At 37.3% G+C, this 23,422-nt stretch overlaps 1 protein-coding gene and 1 long non-coding RNA gene across 2 annotated transcripts; one reads left to right on the forward strand and one right to left on the reverse strand.

The window, feature by feature from the left end:
* Positions 1-324: 324 nt before the first annotated feature.
* Positions 325-10,414, forward strand: LOC117282166. Its single transcript, XR_004512810.1, has 6 exons — positions 325-405; positions 496-560; positions 9,250-9,380; positions 9,634-9,778; positions 9,877-9,993; positions 10,085-10,414. It is a non-coding gene; the product is annotated as an uncharacterized LOC117282166 (long non-coding RNA).
* LOC111862602 (cilia- and flagella-associated protein 91) lies at positions 560-23,356 on the reverse strand. The gene is made up of 15 exons (XM_023848123.2): positions 21,959-23,356; positions 16,716-16,792; positions 15,156-15,274; positions 14,368-14,436; positions 12,331-12,542; positions 11,122-11,288; positions 10,744-10,912; positions 9,618-9,800; positions 8,418-8,564; positions 7,431-7,579; positions 6,773-6,904; positions 5,837-5,962; positions 3,636-3,784; positions 3,260-3,420; positions 560-1,645 (listed from the first exon to the last, which is right to left on the reverse strand). The coding sequence occupies exons 3-15, from the start codon at positions 15,248-15,250 to the stop codon at positions 996-998; spliced, it is 2,409 nt and encodes an 802-aa protein (XP_023703891.1). The 5' UTR covers positions 15,251-15,274; positions 16,716-16,792; positions 21,959-23,356; the 3' UTR covers positions 560-995.
* Between the last annotated feature and the right edge of the window lie 66 nt (positions 23,357-23,422).

Genomic DNA, 23,422 nt, shown 5'->3' on the forward strand with positions numbered 1-23,422 from the left:
AACAACTGAAATAATAAAACCGCTTGGAGAACAGAACACATCGGATCTATACCTGAACATTAAAAGTGCATACAATAATGTTCACTGCAGCAATTTGATGGATAGACTCTAGCAGTAGGCTTCTCAGGAAATCTGTTAGCTTTCATTTTTAAGCTGGTCTCAAGGGAACTAGAGAGAAGCTATGGATGGCTAGATCTGAAAGATTGGACATACATAGCGTTCTGAGTCCAGCCTTACTTGTTTGCATCTTGTGTGGTATTCTGGCTGTCAACACAAAAAATACATCAATCTAATTGTTTACATTGGTTTCATTTAATAACCATTACAAGTTTTGGTCCATATTTGGGCCATCTTCAGGCAGTTTCATTAAATACATCTCACATTACTGACATATCCTAATAAAAGGTAAGCTGTAGGGGGCTGTAGTTTCCCAGAGATTTCCATTTGCTCCTACTTGCAGTCTGCTGGAAACTGTATTATATTGTTTGTCCACAGCTGGAATATAGCCTTGTTCATGTAAATGACAAATCGTAAACAGGACAAACAAGAAAAACTGCCTGGTGAGGACTCTAACTAAACACAAATATTTATTCTTCACTATATTGTTATATGAATTCTCAACAAGAATAATGTTACTGATGTGATTTGTCCCTCTATATATGTTGTTTAATCATTTTTTGTGAACTTATATATAAATATGTTTCTTTCAAAATTATTTTTATTCAACACTTTCAATATAAACATGCCAGATCTGTTCCAAGTACCTTCATCTAATTCATGGGCTGACTTTTTCCCATTTTCAGTGACACACTCATTTAACTGGTTAGTGTATTTCTTTACAAGTTAGCACATGTACTTCCACACATATATATATATATAATGTTTACTGTAATTATAATTGTCAGTCCTTGAAACCAATTTTAGGTTTTATTCTTAAATGCTATGATGTCCCTTTGGTATTATCTTCAGGTGCTCTAAATCTAATTTTGAGTTTTTCATTTTGTATGCTGAGTGCTGTTACCTTTTTTGCCAATGTCAGATTTTCTTAATGCAATTTTAGGCTTTGATTTTGGATGCTCAATACTCTCATCCTTATCCTGTTCCCAGAATCCACTTCTAGTGTTTGACTTTGTATGCTGACTGCTCTCATCTTTGTTACCAGTATCATGTTCTCTGAATCCAGTGTTAGGCTTTGACCTTGGATGCTGCAAACTTGTATCCTCAGTCTCATTGTCAGGCTGTTTCAAGCTTACAGTGTATATATTCACTGGAAGCTTCAGTTTTTTGTCTTCATCTTTCATAGATGGATCTTCAGGTCCTTGCAATGAATAATCATCATCTTCATGAACATTTTCAGAAATACTGAAAATGCCTCCAAGTGTTTCCAAGGCTTCTCCATAGTTTTTAGTTGCTGTATGTGTTCCATATATCTCTCCAGCTTCATGAGAATCATGGAATCTTCCTGCCAGTGTTTCTTCTTCCTCTGCTCCTCTGTTGGATTCCTTTAAAGTTGGCCTTGCAGCTTCAACTAGCGGAATCTCTTGCTGCTGTTCCTCTTCTGGTGAATCCTGCTGAGTCATTTCCACTCCCTTGTCTCTTGTGCTCGGCTGTTCATCCTTTTTGCTGTCCCTTATATTCTCTGCATCTGTTATCAGTTTTATAATAGAGAAGCTGTAAAGCCAGAAGGAACTGTCTCCCTTGAATGCAAAATGCTTCTGGTGTGACAAAAAGAAATGTGAAATTTAAAATCTTGTGGAACCACATCCTATAAATTAAGCAGTATGTTAACAAAACCACACAGAAGGCTGAAATGAATCTTAAAAATGGGTAAGATGTGTGAAATTCACATAAAATATGAAATCCTGGCAAGGTTAAAATGGTAGGATATGAGGTTCCCACCGTGGTTTTGTATACCATTATGGTCTAAGATTGCTTTGCCAGCCACTGACTTCATCCCCATACTACCACTGGCAACAAATGGAATCTCAGCCAGTGCAGTTTCCTACACAACATTGATTCCTTAATCATGGCTTGGGGGGGGGGGGCAAATGTAATTTTATGCAATGAAAACAAAACAAATAATACCTACGCTATCCAGTTAATACACAAGAAAAGGGAGGAATAATGAAAGTAAGTAACTTTCTCTGTCCAATATTCAAAACTGTGGTACCTGTTGGAAAGAATGAATCCAGTTCTATGAGTGAAGTGACTGGCAGCAGACTGGATGACTAGGGTTCACTTCCCAGCTTCAACAGATTCTTCACCATATTACCACATACATACAGGCTCTAGGCCCACCCAGCCTCTTATCTGTGACTGCAAAACAAGGTTCTCCATACCACCGGAAATTTTCCAATATGCACATAGGTCTGCAATTTGCACATGGCTTTCAACCTTCCATATGTACACAATTATATAATAAAACTGTGCAGTCAACAAGCAGAAGTCATACAAAATCATGAGAACACCCATGTTCGAAGCATAGGAGAAGGCAAGACCAGACAGAAAATATAACATTGTTACACTTGGCACTAGTCAAGCTTACAGCCATTCAAGTGGCTAAGCTCCCATTGTAGCAGAAGCTGAATAAGATAGGCATGGTCTACGTACATTGCAAAGCCTGGACTGACAGAAGAATTGTATATATTGTAAAAGGGAACATCTTCAATGTTATGCTATATGTGCAATATGTACACTTGACAAATGCCAAGCTTGTTCGTAAGAGACAAACCCATCCTCTCATAAAGGGGGTGTTACAGGACAGACCATAAGGGTTCAGTTGCTAAGAAAGAAAATGGGGGGGGGAACTCTGGTCCTAAGCCTCAAAAGATGAACTGACTGGCAGTAAACCAGCAGTCATAAGATAACTCTGAACTCTTGAGTTGTGAGTCAGCCAGTGACTCAGACAGCAAGTGTTAAGTGAGTTACTGAGTGCCTGCACAAGTCACTCCCCAGTAGAAGAGGGAGTGAACAATAGTAGTCAGACCCCTCCTCTCATTGAATAGGAGGCTCCATTTCAAAACATGTACATGTCCTGAAAAGAAGAATATGGCTATGGGTCCCAAAACCAAGAACTACTGTGCTTGTGAGGGCCAACAGCAATTTAACCAACCAACTCAGCCTCCTATCCTACCAGGGATAAACCAGCTGGAGTGTATCTCTATCTCTATCCAGTACTGAGGCTGAGAATGTGTGGATCTTTGCCTCCATATACCTGTACAACCTCACAGGGTGGTGTTTAGACACATGGACAACTCACCTGTAGAGACTGCCTGTATCACACAAGGAAGGTTCTTAGTGTTTCCACATACTGAAGCATGTGCCTTCTGCAAGTACTTGGCCTGCCTCTGCTTCCTTTCTGGCGCCACATAGTTATGCATCAAGTCAGCTACAAGCTCCTCCTGCTCCAAGTCATTTTGTCTGCAAGAAAGTTATTGAAGTAGGGTATTCAAATGCCATATTAACCTTCTAATTGCAATGTCATGTAAAATGACCACATCATGGTACTTCAGTAGTGAACACTGTAGTATGGTTACTGAGAACAGCTCCACTCCACTGACCATCCAGCCTGTAGCTCTTTGCTGTACTGACTAGGCTATGCTGCCTCTCCAGTGCAGTAACAAAGTATGACATACCTCAGGTGGAACTCTTCCACTGCCTTGTCTATTCCTTTTGCAAGGTATCTAACATTCTGTTGTAACTCTGCCTTGGCAACCCACTGTGTGGACTCAGGGATCAGATCTTCCACATATGTGCACACTGTGTCCTGGTGCGCCTTTACTGCCTACCAAATACAAAATTATATATGCTATATAATTTCAAATTTTGAGCAAGAAGTGTTACAATAAAACTACATTATAATATGAACACATTACATCTTAACTCTTAACCATTAACACACTGGTGACTGACATACTGCTCGGTTACACTCCCCCTGTGAACCAGGTGATTTAAACCTGCTCTTATAAACACTCATTCACAACAGAATAGAAATGGAAAGTGGGAGAGAAACATAGGGCCTCCACCATATTGCCAAGGACTAACAAGTTATCATTCTTACACATACATGGCCTCAGCTAACTGAAAGTTGACGTGTGTGGACATGGCAATTCTAGGGCCCCAACACCCACCAATAGCGACCAGAAGTACAAGGATTCTCATGAACCATCACCAGTGTGTTAAGATACTGACCTTCTCAAGTACAAGGTGTGGCAATAGAGAACCCGGATTACTTTTATGACTCATTTCCGGCCACGTCATTTACGAAGAGGAGGGTAGGGCATTGACCCTTGGACTTCCCTCTACCGTCACACAAAGTTTCATTCACGTGCATCGGTTAGTCTGGCCGCGACCATTGTTAGAAGCGGATCGTGTTTCTGAGCTCCGTCGGAATAATGCTGAGTGCTAATGCAGAACAACGTGCTAACATCAAATTCCTCACAAAACTTGGAAAATCTGCCACTGAAACTTACAATTTGTTGACAGAAGTATATGGTGATCAGTGTCTATCTCGCACGCAAGTTTTCGAGTGGTTTAAGAAGTTTATGGAGGGTAGGAAAAACGTCGGGAACGATCCAAAATCGGGCCGTCCTCCCACTGCGAAAACTCCAGAGAATGTGGAGAAGGTCGCTAGAATTGTTCGAAGAGATCGTCGACTGAGCATTCGAGCAATTTCTGAACTTACGAACATCAATAAGGAAAGTGTTAGACAGATTTTGCACGACGATCTGGGCATGAAAAAGGTGTGTGCTAAAGTGGTGCCAAAAATCCTTACCCCCCAGCAAAAGGAACATCGAGTGAATTGCTGTGTTGACACTCTTGAAAACATTGAAAATGATCCTGATTTCTTCCAAAACGTAATTACGTGTGACGAAACTTGGATTCTTCAATATGATCCAGAGACTAAGCGACAATCCATGCATTGGAAGAGCCCCAAATCCCCTAGGAAGAAGAAAGCGCGCATGAGCAAGTCCAAATTCAAAGCAATGATGATTGTTTTTTTCGATATCCGGGGGGTAATCTACATTGATTGGGTGCCTGAAGGTCAGACTGTCAATCAGGTTTATTATAAAAATGTTTTGACGTACCTCCGTGAACGTGTGCGACGAAGGAGACCAGACATGTGGAAGAATGCCTCATGGGTTCTTCATCACGACAACGCGCCAGCACACAACGCGCTATCTGTGAAGAGGTATTTGGCAAAAAACAACATTCCAGTGATGGAACATCCACCGTATTCTCCGGACCTAGCACCGTGCGACTTTTTTCTCTTCCCAAAAATCAAGTCTGCGCTGAAAGGGACCAGGTTCGAGTCCGTGGATGCAGTGAAAGCAAAAGCGACGCAACTCTTGAAGAGCATAACACAAGATGACCTGCAGCACTGCTTCCAACAGTGGAAAATTCGCATGGAGCGGTGTAGGGATCGGGGAGGGGACTACATTGAAGGGGATAACATTTCGACTGTCTGATTTTTTTTAATAAAGGGTTAGAGCATGAATCCGGTTTCTTTATTGCCACACCTTGTACATTTAGTTTAACATACGAGACCCCATAAGGATGCAGTTAATTTTGTTTAATTTTTAGAATTTTGAATTCAGCTGAACATTGGATTGAGATCTTACTTTTGTAATGTCATACTGAAATCGATTAAAGGTCCGTTGGCACCAATGGACAAGAGACACATCACCAATTTCAGTTTATTTTGACAGCTTCCCCAACACCAATAATTCATGATTTATGGATTAAATTAACAGCATAAACAAGTTTTAAATTATCATCTCACAGACTCAGAACATGAAGATTTTAACTCTCTAGTATCGATGACAGTTTTTCTTACTTGCATGAATATTTCATGATGTTCATGATGTTTCCATTCCTCTTGTCTGTGTCCTGCTTCTGGTGTCTCCTGCTGGGACCTCTCTCGTTCTGCTAGCAAGGCCAAAGTGCGAGCACACCATTCATCCTGCAAGCACCATAATTCCTTGGAGAGGAAATGCAGCATAAAGCTTACTCTGTTGCCCTGCAGGAAGTCTAGGGGTTCTCTTTGAACAACTGGTAGTTATTCAATTGCTTAAGAAAATGTCTTAAATAAGTTCTAGGGCTGACATTGTAATCACACAAGTCTGCTTCTGGTCCTTCCTTGAGCCACTTTGATTCAGCTTGCATCTACATAAAATATTCCTTTAAGATCTGTTTTCTTGAAGCTACCCACTCATCTCCATTTAGTACAGTAACAAGACTGAGAGCAGTTTTACTTCTATTTCATCAATTTTACTTCATGTTGTGGTGCTCACACACAGAGCCAACTTTATCTTTACTACCGAAATGTGCTTCTGTCTAACTTAGCGTACTTTTAAAATTTTTAATGTCATCCCCCCCCCCCCAGTTGTATGCTACATGTCTGTTTCATAAAATATTTTTTGGCTCTCAGGTGTATCAGTTGGTAAAAAATTACCAGCATTTCTGGGACCATCATCAGAATCTGATGTGACATCAAACCCTGATGGTCGGAACAGAGATGGTCCCTGAAACGTCAGTAATTTGTCGTCAGCTGTCATTGCTGATAGCTAGAGAAGATTTTGTCAACTTTAGCCACCATGGAAGCTTCAGATCTTACATGTTTGGTTGAATTATATAATTTATATAATGGTTCAAACAATGCTTGGTGAAAAATACAAATTATGAACTTTCTCATTATGTAATTTTCTTAGTTTTCTCTCCTTCTTCATCTGTGTTTGGTGTACATAATCTCAGCACTTCAATATGTATGTACCTCTCTCTCATTCTGTAACTGTTCCCGCTGAGGAGACTGTACATGCTCCCGTTGTTGCACGGTGAGCAGCAGGTCTTCTTGCTGTAATGCTGTGGTACTCTTCATCTCCTCGATCAACTCCTGCCGTTTATGCTGTCCATTGCATCCATCGCAAATTAAATTAATCATAATTTCATGAACATTTATAAACAATATGGTAATGTTATGATCATCTGAGAAATTAATTCACTATGCTGATGACATTTAACTGTTAGTCTCCTGCCTAGATATCTTTTGATAATTTAATATTATTGCCCATCAGCTCTATTCAGTAAAGTGGGTAATCATTTCAGTTCAGAAGTCAGAATAAAGATGACCTTGGTTAGATGCAGCTTGTTTCACATAACACTGAAAATACCAGTATCATTTAATCTGTAATCAAACTACATATTCTTTGACTCATGATCCATTTCAACCAGAAATACATTAAAATTTTTCCTTCACAACTCCTGACCCATCCTACAACATACCATGTTATAAATTTTGATTGGCTAACTTACTAACACATTATTACAATCCCACAAAACTTACAAACAGTGCACAAAAGAATTACCCAGCATGCAGGGAATAATGTCATCACAATATGTACTAGTGTCTGGATCGCACGTCCCGTGATTACCTTTTGCAGAAAGACAGCTCCTTGGTACTTCTCTGCTTCTGAATCTGGCATACCTTCTGTGTCTGTAGTTTCTGGTACAGGGATTGGTTTTCGGAGTCTTGATATCAACCCCGTGTGCTCACACTTTCCAGATGTTTTCCTACAAACATCTGTAACACAAAAACGACAGTGATAATTGTGTGTTCTAGCATGAAGCTTCATGATGTTTAAATGTTGATGAAAATTCTGTTCACCAATGTATGAATTAATGTTGTCCCATTCAATCAAGGCTTTCTGGCAAGAACTTATAATGCAAAATGAATTTTAAATTCTTCCGTCTATAGAGAGAATCTAACTCGAATTACAAACTGATGAGTTCAGTAATTTTTTTTGTAAAATTTTCAGTCCTGAAAATTCCTGCTGCCACAAAGTTATCAGATTTAACATCACTGTTTCGCACCATCTCAGTGTTTGTAATGTAAAAAGCATGTTTCATAAAAACATTTTTGGATGTCTATATTCAGTCTTTGTATCCCATTTCACATGTTTATCTGAAATGATTAATTAGGTAGTGTGATGAAAGGGAAAAGCAAATAGATATTCATGCGGTTACCATACTCTTTACCTTTTACACATGAAAAGAGAGCAAAAAAAATTAGCTTTTTTTCTTCAAACAGCTAAATTCAAAAAGTGAAATGCTTGTATGTATATTATCCATCAATGTCATTTAATGGGGAGACATCCTAAAGCAGCCAAAGTACTGCTAGTACCATTCCTGCCTCAGAACTTCCCACAGCTGCTGTTATTGATGGCACAGAAATAAAATATGTGATGGCAGCCCAGAATCCACTGGCATATAATGTTCATTTCAAATTTAATTAAAATCCATCAAGAGCTATTACAGGGTGGAGAAAACCCACATGCTCAGTCATTGTGATACTATATTCCTGTCATTCACTATAAAATAAGGAAATTGTACTAAAAAGTGATTTTTATAAGGCTTATTACTTTTCAAGTCCTGGTGCAGTTTCTCAAGCACGGCTTCTGTCCAGCGTGTCTCACGAACACACAGTTCATTCTTCTTCTTGACTGCAGGTTTAGTCAAATGGAGTGATGGTTGCAGCAATTTTGGAACTGTCTCGAGGATCTCTAGACCTGACCCAACAAACATTTTTTCATAAACAATGAACACTGAGCAACACCTAGTGGAAATTGAATAGTGACAATCACAAGCACACTTAGCAATATTTCTAAGGATCCCTGCTTAAGTAAATATTTATATTCATATTTCATATTTAACATGTCTTCCAAAGATCTATGTACATAGATATAGAATCTGTCATTGTTTATACTAGATAACAAAACAATAAGAAGATATTTAATCATACAGTATAAATCTGACTGGATATCATGAAGTATAAAACATACATATGCATCTATGACAGGTCACATATAATGTATCACTCACTATGCAAGGTAACACTATAATAAAATAATTGATCATACAATGTAAATCCAACTTTAAATCCATTTCACAATAACAATCATTTATGTACAAAAGATAAAATACTTTTTCACCTTCCTTTCCCATCCAAATTTTGTATTGCTTTACATGTTGTCCTTTCTATAATGGTGAGATATGTTAAATTATGTAGTTCTTAACTTTGTCTAAGAGACTGCTGAAATATATCACTTTACTTTAGATGGATGAATGACTTTCAAGCTTGAAGAAAATATTAATATTGTGTCAAAAAATTAAAAATCTTGCTGTGTTTATGATATGCAGAAAATACCATACGGCTGGCCACAACATTTATCTAAGTGTGTATCTCTTTTGCAGATCAACTGCTGCAGTTCCGTATCATTAAATGGCAATTTTGAAATGCTGGGAATGAAGCGGCTTGTTTTGAGGCATGAATCTGGCATCCCCCTGACAGGACTGAAGCAAACAGAAAACAGCAATGAGTTTAGGTAGCCAGTGTTACAGCTTATGCACCCTCTGAGATACAAATGAGGTCCATTACTATTGTATTGTCATGTTTGATATGTGGCATAATGTAGGATTGAATTAATTGTGATCTTTTTAAATTTAGTGTTAAGGAAAAATATTTATTTATAATTCTGAATTTTTTCTTCTTCTAGCATTGTTTCTGTTGTATATGAATTGATGATAATTTAAAATTTTTAATGTGTGATTTATAGTTTTACCTTTGATGTGTGTCAGAAATCTGCTTTGCACATTGATCACCTCATGACGACGCTTAGGATGTTCTCCAAAACGCATCTGGGGACCATACAGTTCAGACTTATGGTCTCTGTACTCATCCACAACGCTTCCCTCTTGATACTTCATGGTGACACCTTCGTGTGTGAGTGCCAGTTTGCGCAGTGCTGCAACGTATAACCTTCATATACTCTTCAATTTCACACATTTTACTTTAAACTACACAATATACACTGTTTTCAGGTATCTCTATTACAAAGAAAGAAGCCTGAACAGCATCTAATTATGCATAAAGAGAGCATATCGGAAATAATATGCAGTGACATATGAAGAAGTTCCTCTTTACCTGTGTCCATGCAGGTTAGTATAAAGTAATACATCTTACTTAAATCCAGGAAGTATCTAGTTTGATTCCCAGGCTAAGGTTTCTTATGATTTTTTTTTCTTTCAGGTCAATGGAGGGAGAATATCTTCAAACAGGACAACATCACTTTCTCCTCATCTCTCTCTAGCCGCCATATATCCCCTTATCTCGTTCATTACCAAATAACCCCTACAATTCAAAAAACACTGTTAAATAATGTGGTGTAAGTTGTTTCTAATTGTGCCACTTATCAAGTGTTCCCCTTGGCACTGATCTTCAAAAAGTCTTGAAGAAAGAATGAAATCACAAAGCTATTGAAACAATCACAAACATGTAGTTACTACAGGAGTTTGACGATGGTGTATAACACATAGAGATATCGGGTTTTCGGACTTCACCCATCATACTGGTTTTAAGATAACTAAGAAAAACACAACGTTTCGGAAACTAATCTGTTTCTGTCCTCAGGTGATGGAAAAACACCTATTCTGTTGGGTCCCTTAGAAAGATCTAGCCTCAATCACTGGCTCTCTCTAAGGGACCCAAGGGATCCAGTTTCCGAAATGTCATGTTTTTCTTAGTTATCTTAAAACCAGGACGATGGATGAAGCCCCAAAACCCAATATCTCTATGAATCACAAACATCACTGTGAAATCTATGAAGGAGGATGGCCTTCTCTTCCATTATTATTTAATGAAACAATGCTGAAAATACAGAAGAGTGATGTGACTTGAACTTTATGTACCTCTCTTATGATCAAGCCTTATCTTCTGTATTTTCTCGTTTTTCTCCTGCTGCTTTGATGTCCAGTAACGTTGCAAGCGAATATTCAGTTTATGAGTTTCCTCATGCTGGGACTTCTTAAGAAGCTGACAAGCCAGGTCTAAACGCACATTATGGATTTTCTGTATTTCCTGCAAAAAGAAGAAGAAAAAAAAAGACAAAACGAAAATATTAATGTTATGAATTTTGGATTCAGAATGATGAAAGCTCAGGTTTCTCATACCCATGAGTATCAAGATTATGGCCATCTAAGATGTGATGCTGTATAGTTCGGTTAATGGATAACTAACAAACTTCAGAGCATCAGATACCAGAAATTATAATCTGAAGTACATATTACCTTCTCACGAAAGAGACATTCATCACTCTCAATAGCATCTATAATGTTCCTCATTTTCTCAATGGATTTCGGATCACCTGACGTAGGCATAAAATCCTCCCAAGCTCTCCTTATGCGAGCATGTTCTATTACCTCCACTTCATGCATCCCTGCTGGCAAACCATGACCTACACCAAATATGAATATCTATTAGCAATTATTTAGGAAATTATCCTATGGCTAATACTCAAAGAAGATGAGGAGGTGAGGGCTGTGGATGGGGGTGGGGGGTAGAAGTGAGAAATATTAACAACCAATACCATAAAGCATATGTGTGGATGATACAGAATCCATCCACACTGAGTTGGTATCACTTATGCTTCATATTTGGGAGGTCTCAGATTTAAGATGTCAGTCCAGAGAACAGCCATCCTGATCAAGGATTTTCCCCTCAGACAAATTCAAGGACACAACTTTAAAATTAGGCCATGACTGCTTCCTTCAGATCCATTCTTATTATCAGCTAATCATTCCATCAATGAATGATACATTATTCAATATGCTGAGAATACCAGTAAATAAATCAATTAAATATGTATTCCAGTTTCTGTCCTCAGTAAGGATGATGCAACTGATCACTAAATCAGAAGGAATGTGTATTTCATAATTACTCCCCTTCTTCACACAGAATCTTCCACAGAACAGAGGATAGTAAGGTAACAGTGTTTAAGTTATTTCTGTAACTTTTAAAACTGAAATCCTCCCCTAGGTTCCTTAAATGCCTGAAAAATTCTTCTGGACCTCTCTTCATTTATAATCTACGCACAGGGAGTGTGAGTATGTTGAAGCTGTGTTACTTCAGGACTTGTGATTGGCAGAGAACATTTAATTCTTGGGCCAACACTTCTCTATCAGACTCTTAAAGGATGTTCAAAAGTATTAAGATCAAGAAAGTTATGAATAAGATTTCAATTTTCATAGAGTTGTTACCAGTGTCTCCTAAGACAAGGCCATCTTCCAACCAATCTCCTTTGAGTACTAATTTCTGAAAGGACTCTCTTTTCTGTTCTTCTTGTAATACAGGTTATTTTCTGAATCAGTACTGCCTCAGTGACTACTACTGAAGAATATGCCTGAAAGGATGTCTTTAGATGGTGACTGTTTATCCATTACAAATATAATGATGATAATGCCATGAAAAAGAAGAATAAGGCTTAAAATTATACACACCCCATGATAAGTTGGCAAGAGTCAACATCTCAGGAGTAGGGGTACAGTGGGAGAACACAGGAGGTGCCCAGGGTGTTGTCTGAGTTTCAGACTCTCTGTAGTCTGTTTGCGTGCTGCGGTTCTGTATTCTCGGCATATACTCTCCGTCTTCAGTTCCCATAATGTTGACTGTCATGGCTGTTGCTGCTGGTTGCAGGAATGGAACCACTGGCCTTCATGCAAACACATGGCTCAGGATTATTATGGACTTGTAATATGCTACCAAACACATACTGTATTCAGGACATGTTTAAATAACAAGGTGGAGAGTTGCATTTCAACAAGTTGGAGTTCCCACATATATTCTTTGTTATTTTGCTTTACTCATTGGTCCTGAGAACTTAACATTAAGAGGAGAATACTGGATACAATTTTGTATGAAGTTGATAGCAGTGGTCTCCCACAATAATTACGACAGTCAGTTTTATTACACTTCTTGTGAACTGGTACAATAACAGACTCCTTCCACTGATCAGGCAATTTTTCATTAATCCAAATAGAATTAATTAACTTATGGATCTTAGAATGTAATATTTCACCTCCTATTTGAATCAGTTCTATCAAAATCACTACCTGGTGATTTACTCGTATACCTTTTCAACTTTGCAATTGCAATTTCAACCTCAGAAGGTCTAGGATTAGGTACTAGTGGCTCAGCTGTATGTATTTCTATCTGCCTAACATCACTGACCCTATGTACATTCAATAACAGAGAAGTAGTTCTTTTGCCTATTCAAAATGTTCCAGAAATCCGCAAGCAGATCACCATTCTCATCCTTCACTAAGTTACTTCTAGGTTGGTAACCCCTCTCAAAGTCATTTATTCCTATATACATGTCTCTAATGTTCTTGTTCTTACTGTTTCTTACAAGCTCATCAATTTTGTCTTTCAGATATTCTCTCTTTTTATTCCTGAAATGCCTGCTGGTTTCACGTCTTACAGTGTTCAGATTATCCCCATTTGTTTAACTTGGATCCTGTAACTATTGCAATTTGGCTTGTTCCCTTTGGTCTAATAATTTTGAGCATCCTTCATTGAACCATGGTTTATGCTTCTTCAATTCATAATAACCTAGATTCTCTTTGGCTGAATATTTGATAGTTTCCCAAGCTCTATTAATATCCACCTCAGTGGAGAACTTATTTGAGATTTCAACATGATACTGCTCTTTACCCTATACCTCATTTAATTTCTTGAGACTGAACCTCTCCGTATGAACTCTATGCCTTGTTTGTCTGCTCACTACTGCTCTCTCCCTAATTTCTGCGACCACCAGGTAGTGGTCAGTATCACAATCTGATGCCCTGAATGATGGGACATCAATTATACTTCAGTGCTCTCTTGAATCTATCAAAATATTGTGAATTTGGTTGTGTCTTTCCACCAGGAGATGTCCAAGTAAATTCATGAATGTTTGGATGCGGCAAAGTTTACTACACCATGGCATGGTACATACCAGGCTGCGGATGGAGGAGAAGGCTTCTAGATATGGAGGGTAGCTGAGAATATATTGACTAAGCAGTAGTGGACACCCAACAAGGGGTGGTTCTCCAGCTAGGGGGTTGGTCGTGGGGCTTACAAATCCTTGCCATAAAAAAATAAGTTTGTTATGAAAGATCAGAAGAAGCCTTGGAATTTGTTACAGTTACATAAAAATAATATATTTCTTTCCTTGATGAAACATTCTGTATTAACTAACTCCACAGAAGACAGCAGAAACCAGTATTTAAAGATCATCTCTTACTTCACTCCATCTATTTTGTAGAAGAATTTATTTAAATTGAAAATTCTTAAGTATAGTAAATTTTTAAAAGGATATTTTTATAGTAGTATAATTGCTTAATATCCTTATAAATTAAGATGGATGTAAATAAGTGTAACAAGTAACTATATACTGTATTTATATTTATATTTGTATTTTGTGCCATATCCTACATCCTTGATGCAGTCCTGTGAAGAATCCATGGATTGCAAATAAATTCAACCACGCTACTCACCGTTGAGAGAAGCGATACCTATCCATTCCATCAACATCCAATGGCTTCTTTATGTTCTTTTTTGCAGCTCTGTAAAACAAAGCAGATCAAACATGGGCCATGTGATAACAGATAAAGTATAAAATAACGAACACACACCATTAAATTGTTTTTGTGGCAATGAGCATAGAGTATGCTGTATGCACTGTTGCTGAGTTCTACCTCATCTTTTTTTGACAAAATTCTATCTGCTGTACTTTCTTGTAATAGTTATATGATAGCAGGAAATAATATTTTATTTTCAGGAAACTTATCAAAAGAGATATAAACAGAGTTTCATCTGTATTCATATTATTTTATGGTGATCACAAAATTTCAGCTGTAGGCCGAAACATGTAGTGTGGAAGAGAACAAGACCAAAGACATATAATATATATTGTTTGCACTTGGGATGGAGTTTGTATCATTTCTCGTGTAGAGTGCAACAGGATTCTTAAGTATAATATTGTAGGAAATGTGGCCTAGTACCACCCAAGAGGGGACATTTGTCAGTTTTTGATGTCTCCATATGAGAGGTTAAGAGTAGAAAGTTTATGGTGATGCCCTTACATTACTAAACCACAAAGAAAAGCTTTGTACATTCAAACATGAGATGCAATGGACAGCCAAAAGTCTGAAAGGACAAATGCTACATCATCAGGCACATAACTCTGCTTCCATTAGCTCTACTTTTGATAGCAATATTGGCACTCACTGGTTGCTTTTCTGCATTACTTTTAGCTTCCCATAAAGAACTGTGAAAGGCTAACCTCTGATGATAATCCCAGCTTCTGTCAAACCATGGTGGCAAGTGGTCCAGTCGTTTCAGGACCATCATGTACCTGGGATATGCATCACTGAACATTGTGGTGTACAATGGACACAGTTCCTGTATCACACAATTATTAAACTTGTAATATTAGATAAAATTAAGTTAAATTAGACATCTTTCAAGATTAAAAATGAAAGGTTTTAAAGAAAAATAATGAGCTTGGAAACAAATACAAAAATATAATATTACACACTTGTAAAGAGTAAGGTAACCATGGGCCCGAAGTTTGATGGGGAGCATGGAGGGAAAGTCCCACATGTTCTATACCTTGACAATGGATGCAGATATTACAGATCTGTAGGAGACAAGAATGAATTTTTGGAGGGTTAACTATCTTTGTAAAGAAAAATTAATCGATAGATGCATGGTTACACTCTGAGATTTCTTAAATTTTTAACTCTGAATTTGTGAATGGGAAGACGGGTTTCAGCCTGACAGAAAAGGGGGACTGATCTGGTATACAGATAGTTCCAAGACACACAGAGGCACTGGAGCTGGTGTGTACTGCCATGGTACGAGGCGGAAACTTAGTTTCAGCTTTGGGCGGTACACGACAGTATTCCAGGCAGAAGTATATGCCATTAAAGCATGTATTATGGAGAATTTAGATAGGAACTATAGAAATAGGAACATCTACATTCTATCTGACAGCCAAGCAGCACTCAAAGCACTTGACAAACACCAGATCAATTCAAAATTGGTCTGGGATAGCCACCAAACCCTCGTGGAACTGGCCAAACATAACAGGGTACAACTGATATGGGTGCCGGGGCATGAGGGTATTGCTGGAGATGAAGCAGCAGACCAATTAGCTAAAATTGGAGCTGAACATCCATTCATAGGACCTGAACCAGCCTGTGGCATCTCTCTTGAAGTTGCCAAACACGCAATCAGGGACTGGACTAACATAAAACATAAGAAATACTAGGAATCCTTAACTGGACTCAGGCAAGCTAAGGGACTCATACGAGGAACTTCTGATAAAAGAGCGAAGGAACTGTTGAAGCTCAACAGGAACCAGCTACGATGGGTGGTAGGACTACTTACAGGACACTGTCACCTCAAAGGACACCTGTTCAAACTGGGACTAAGTGATAGTCCCACTTGTGAGAGGTGTCAGATAGAAAATGAAACAGCCACACACATCCTGTGTGAATGTGAGGCTTTAGCTTCTTTAAGACTTTGTCACTTGGGTCAGTACTTCATGGAACCAAGTGACTATTTCGACACCCCCACGTCCAAAATCCGGTGCTTCATCCAAAGCGTGGGGTTGCTGAGGGAATAATTAAAAAGGGGAAGCACAATGGACCACTGAGGTCTAAGTGCAAGGGCCGAGCAGGCCTACCCTTACATACATACATACATACAACTCTGAATTTGGAATAAGCAAGAACTGTCACAGCAGTGGAAAGCAGAAACTGTTACATGAAGCTCTAGCCACAGCTCTGTCACACGAGATCTCTTTGGCAAAATTAACATAAGGATGGCACTGACTTACAAATTCTGCCTGCGTATTCAAAGACTCTGCAATGCATCTGTGAAAGTCATGGGATCCCGAAAATACATAATCTGGATCTGTGAAGCAAAGCAAAATTTATGTTACAAGTTGTTCTTATAAGAACCTGAAGAAAATTTAAATATGGCGAGGAAGTATATGAATGAATGACATGCTAAACAAACATCACTAATTCATACATTTTGTAAAAATATAATAAGTCCTTATTTGAATGAATATAGTAATTATATAACTCAGCAGCCAAGGGCTCATGGCCTACAATCCTATCATCCTTGACAACAGAAAATCAGATATCTGTACAGAACAATTTACAACCTCTGTGCTACTGAAATAATGAGCCCCAGAAAATGAAAGGAGAGGTATACAGATGGCATCCAACTCTGATGGTTGATCATATATGCTTACTTTCCTTACCCTGTCAGCAACACATTGAACACTGCTGGTTTTGAGTTTCTCACAGCAATGACTATGAAGTGTACTAGCTTCAAGAATATGATACTATGTGTCTGGTAGAAGTTTACTGATGTTTCAGAAAAACATACTGCCTCCATCTTCAGAGTCAAAGAGTAAGCCAGGCAACGAACCAACAAGAAACAAGTAGCGATCCTCTTGCTTCTTGCTAGCATACTCCTCGACCTTGATGACAGAGGCAAAGCACTGCTCCAAAATGTCTGTAAACTTCTAGCAGACTGCATGGCATCACATACCAGAAGATAGTAACCTTCATATTTTACATTTCTTGCAATGCCTTTCTTCAAAATCAATCACATTTAAAGTATTGAAAGGAGACAACTTTGACCTATCCTATCTATCTATCTATCATTTTTGTTTATTCTGTGGGGAGTTTGGAAAGGAAAAAAGTGAACCTATAGGTACACTGTATAAAAGTGTTCTATCTTTTAAATCTATTTATTTTAATTGTTTATTTTATTGTGATTTATATTTATCATCAAGTATAATGTAACATTTAGATATACCTTAGTCTTTTCCTGCCCATTTTAATAGTATACAGGACATTAACAACTGCATTATGCAATAAATTAAAACAATTTTTAGTACTTAATTTTAATTCAACATTTGAATGTACTCTTGAGTCTTAGTTCAGTCATACGTAAACATACTGCTATAACATCACAACACTGAAATTCATAATATTCAAACTGGAAAAAATCTGATATCATGAAACAAACATTGGAATATATTATATTTGCACTACATATTTTACTTTGTGTTCAGTCATCTGCAGCTCTTACATGTTACAGAAAACTATTCAATTATCATACATTTCAGCGTCAAACTTATTTTAAGGTTTCATTACAGATACACAGTCATCTAAAATTTAATTTGTGTAAGCTGTATATGCCGGTCATGGTAGCCGCGCGGTCTAAGGCGTGTACTGTCTTCGCTTGCTCGGAAGCCGTGATTGTGGGTTCGAATCCCACTCAGGGCATGGATGTTTGTGTGTTTTTCTGTGTTTGTGTACAGGTAGAGGCCTTGTGCGATGAGCTGATCACCCGCCCAAGGAGTCCTACCGTATATCTAAGATCTAGAAAAACCGAAGTGAACGGAGAAGTTCATGGAGGTAGGCCTAGGCCCACTGGGGCTGTAGTGCCAAGGAAAAAAAAGCTGTATATATATATATATATATGTTAAAACATTAAAAATAACTCTTCTGTTTATATGATTTTTCCATTCCATCTAGATTTATATATAAACCATACTGCTGAATCCTATGATTCAATTGTAAAATAATACTACGAGGGCAGTTTGAAATGCATTATAAGATACAATACGGTGAACACATTTATCCGGACAGACTACAAATGTTATAAAAAGGAACAAATTAAATAATATAGTATGTAAAAGTTAAGTAAAATTAACTTTTAGACAATTCTATGTGTATAGCATTTTGAGGTTCTAAGAGTGAAATGTAATCCAGTACTTTTATGGAAATATGAATACCCCCAAAGATAACTCAGTGCAGGTCAAAATATTTAGGGCAGAACTGTAATTTATTATGATGTGTCAGTACATCACAAAGTTGTATCTCATAGGTGTGAACTGATTCCCATTAAAATATTTATTTTTCTGTGGAAAGCTGTCAGTCAAGGTTTTTGCTGCAGGAGAATGATGGTTTCAACACCAGTGAGAGTAATATAGGCTTTCCCCATGCCCTCTAAATTCTTCACTTTTGATTAAGAAAAATAAAATAAAAATAAAACAATCATACCAGGCTTCACCATGGTTTTGGTTTCACATTAATTTAAACTCCCCACTCCCACGTACTATCTAGATATGAACATTCTATCCTACTGTCCAAACAGAAACCCACTATATGGGAATTCCCTTCATAAAAATGTAATCCTTCACTGTTGCCAGGCACACGCCAGAAAGGTCAAAATATAGCAACTATATGCAATTTAGATAAGAATTTTCTACCCCTCTAACACTGTCAATCACATTTTGAAAGAAGCAGCTACAGCTAATAAACAGCACTGGTCTGTTCTCTTTATAAAATGGATGCATTTCATATCTGGTACAAACCTTAAAATAGCATGAGTCATACACACATACATACATACATATAACTAAAGAATCACCTCTAAATGGTGTATGAATATACTTTACATATTCAGTTACACATTACTGCAGTGGACGAAAATTATGAACTAGTTTCTTCAATGACTGAAAAATCATATATATGGCAATATTAAACTTCCAACTGCAACAAGAAATTTTCATATTAATAACATCTCTTACCATAAATGTAATCAAGAGGCCTACAAGGGCGGCATTTTGATTTCCCTGAATTTTGCACTTTCACTTTTGTGCCCATCTTGATAGCTCTGTTAGAGCAATATGAAAACAGTGACTTAATTCATCACATGACACTCTGAAGTGGCCATCTTAATATAAGAAACCAGGTACTGGTTGCTATGGCAACCATTAGCTACCTTTGAGTTTGGACTTTTATATACACGAGCAAATATTTGGGAAAATTGTTTTGTTTCTATATGTAAAAGAGTATCACGCTTTTTGCTTAATGACATAGCTGTACTAATGAAGTGTACTAATTTAACCTAATGGGACACAATTACCCAAGAAAAGTGATGTACATAACTGCAAATCTCTACTTTGAATCATGTGCCAAATGTTATTCAGCAACAGATATACAAATGAGTACTATCCATTTATCTGGCAAGTTTTAACTTCTGAAGTATTACTTCTCGAATGATTATAATGCCAGTCATATTAGGAGTAATACATTTAAAAAATGTCAGCACTGTCACTGTGATCTAGAATGATTAAGTAGTTATCACTATCACGCCAAATTATTACACATAAGATATGAGGTTTGCATGGCAATGAAGATTCATACTGTAATCTTACAGGTAAGTGGGTATGAGTTATCTTACACCAGTTTTATGACCTAGAAAACGACAATATGAATATTACTCATGGTTGGCACGTCACTAACTTTACTTATATTAAAAAATATTAACACTTATTATACAGCATTCAAATCTCACACTTATAAGAAAAAGGTGTTCTATATGACAGCTCAAAATGTGTATAATTTTCAGATTTCTATCACTGTACAAAACTAAAGGACTCTGCACTGAATATCAGTAGCATTTCCACCTCACAAGTTCACAAGACTGCAATGTTTGTACTGCTAGAGACAGGGAGTTAATATGGACTGAGACAAATTAACCTTGGCATGTCAGGCTATTCATATTAAGTTTCACAAGGTTTATTAAATCTTCTCAGGCTCATCAGCCATGTCAGTTGGTTAAAATTTCCTGATGTGTTAGGGACCATCTCTGTCTCCATAATCAGGGTAATCATCAGACCTTCATGAATTGGACATTTTATTAACTGTCGCCATGAAAGCTTCAGCACATATATTCATGAAAAGTTATCAATTAATATTTATAACACTGATGTCCAAAAATATAATGTAGGACAGCTATGAAGCACATTAACAGTTCCCCCTCCCCCCCCAAAAAAGAGCATGGTACCTCTAAATGTTAAGGAATCTAACACATGAACATCACATGCAGAACACTATAATAGCTATATTTTGATTAGAGTGTCCCTCTGAAATCCGATGTGTTGACCAACAGCCAATCACTTCATTCATTTAAGGAAGGTACCATGAATATCACTGTGCCAAGATAGCGCAGTTGATCCAGTGACTAGCTACTGGTTGGACAACCAAGGGGGCAGAGTTCGAGTCCTGGTAGTGTCAAGAATTTTCACTTCTCCATGTCATCCAGACTGGCTCTTGGATTCACCCAACCTCCTATCCAATAGGTACTGGGGGAATGAAGTTGACTATTCACCTCCAACTAGTACCAAGTTCAAGAAAATGTCCACTTATACATCCATTCCCCCATTGCCCTCAGGGCATAGTGCTTACTTAGTTAAGGGACCTTTCTTTACCATGTCATTAAAAATTTGGAAGTTGTATTATAACTGGACCCCATAACCTCTCAATTAATAAATATATGTTTGTTCAGCAAAACTGTTCACCACTTTTTTCAAATGACTCATAGCACCGTCCACTGTGATCGATTTATAAAAGTTTTATTTCAATATTTCACTTTCCTTAACATGTTTCAGTTGGGTTGACCATCTTCAGAAGGAAACGATCCACATTTAGAAAACCACTATTACAATGCCATTAATATATAATAGTTTGAAATACATATTTTATAAATCAGTCACACTGGACGGTGCTATGGGTCATTTTATACTATTGCTAGTGTGACGGGACCAGGATGAGCTAAGTCATGTTCACCACTTTGTTTAAAGCTTCATCAATTTTGAAATATAAAAGAAACAATTATCACGACTTCTGACCAGAAGGGATGAGATCCTGCATTCTAAAGTATGGCATAATCATGAGCCACCACTTAACCATACCACATTTACTTCTGTAACATCCTGCAATTTCACTCTTAAAGTGTACTAGTTGCAGTCATGTTACCAGTCTAAATTATTGTCTTACCATCACACTTCCTACAACTGCAGGCACTTAATGTGTGAACTTGTTAACTTCATACTTTGCTTTTATGACAGGAAATACTGCTATAGCAATTACCTCAAGCTTTATTTCATTGTATGTGATTCATTCTGTAGTCATGTGAAATTATTTTGTAAAGGAAAAGATGGATGTGGCAGGATTAACTTGTGCACCTGTAACATGAAGCCCTACCTACCATAGCTCTAGCATCTTGAAGGGGTTCAATGCACACAGGGCTTCCCAGAAGCATAATCACCGAGTAAACATGTGGCCTTATATACTCTTGACTCAATGTATTCCACAATTCCAAACTTTCTGGCCAGTCCCCAAGTAAGTGGAAACAAAGGGTTTTGCATTACATATACACATGATAAACGCCTGAAACATTACAACAATAATTAATTTACTTTGAACTTTTAAATTCAGATTTCTGATAAGTAATATGGCAGGTTCTCAGCAAGTTTGAGAATGAGTTTCGAAAATTAATGAAATCTTTCAATACCACACCTCAACTACCTGCCTAAAGGTGGCACAGGTGTGACTTTTGAATCCTTGTTACCACACAGCTGGATGTTCAAGGTAAACAACACACTACAACCTTCAATCAGAAATTACCCTGTATGGGAAACTCCAAAATCCAATGAGAATCGGATGTAATCTTGGTGCTTAGAACTGTAGTGTTATATACACGTATATATTGAAAATAAATATCTGATCTGTACATAAGATGGGGAATTATTCATTTAAATATACATTCACAAGCATAATAAAAATGTTCAACACAATTACCATGAATCACTGAGCTCATGAATACATCTAGAACAAAGCTGAGGTACTATTTAAGCAAACAGAAAACTAAATTATATACTGTTTATACATTTACCATGTTCCTTTGATTAAAGTGAGGTCCAGGAGACTGTACAGTGCTATCTCTGAGTTAGCTTTGTAGAGATTCCATTTACATATATTGACTTAGCAATCACCATTTAGAAATCAATCAGGAAAATGGTATAAAGTGTCTATGTAAACATCAGACAAAGACCTCAACACATGTATGAAGGAGTTCAATAGCTTCATCAAAAAGCAGACTGGTAGTAAATGTACTGAAATATGTAAGTTCTATTTCATCAGAAGAATAAAGGACTGCAATGGTTACGGTTCACAGACTGAGGCAACTGTGATATAAAATACAATTATGAACAAAAGCTTCAAACACAAGATAAAAGAGCCATAAGAACATTATTTTTAATATCACCACACAGATTACAAACAACAAAAATATAATAATCTGCATCAAATCAAAGTGATTCAACCATTCCCTAATTTCAAGATATCAAGAATGCCATGTTTCACAGTATTTATTTAAAATTGCCAATGAAAGTCATATGATATACCTAAAAGAGTACCAAAGAGTACCAAATGGGACAGAACTCAAGTTTTATTTTGTTCTCCTGTACATTCTCTTTCCAACATTTTGTACTGTTTTATTGTAAATCTTATTTTAATCTTATGTGCAACTTTTTACAATATTATATTTAAGCATCCCATTGCACTCTATATGATATATGACATAAACACCGTCCCAAGTGCAACAATTTATTGTAGTTCTTTTGTCTTGCCCTCTTCTACACTACAAGAGGGCAAGACAAAAGAACTACAA

This window comes from Cryptotermes secundus, unplaced genomic scaffold (assembly GCF_002891405.2).
Source record: "Cryptotermes secundus unplaced genomic scaffold, Csec_1.0 scaffold1813, whole genome shotgun sequence".
In the NCBI taxonomy this organism is placed as follows: domain Eukaryota; kingdom Metazoa; phylum Arthropoda; class Insecta; order Blattodea; family Kalotermitidae; genus Cryptotermes; species Cryptotermes secundus.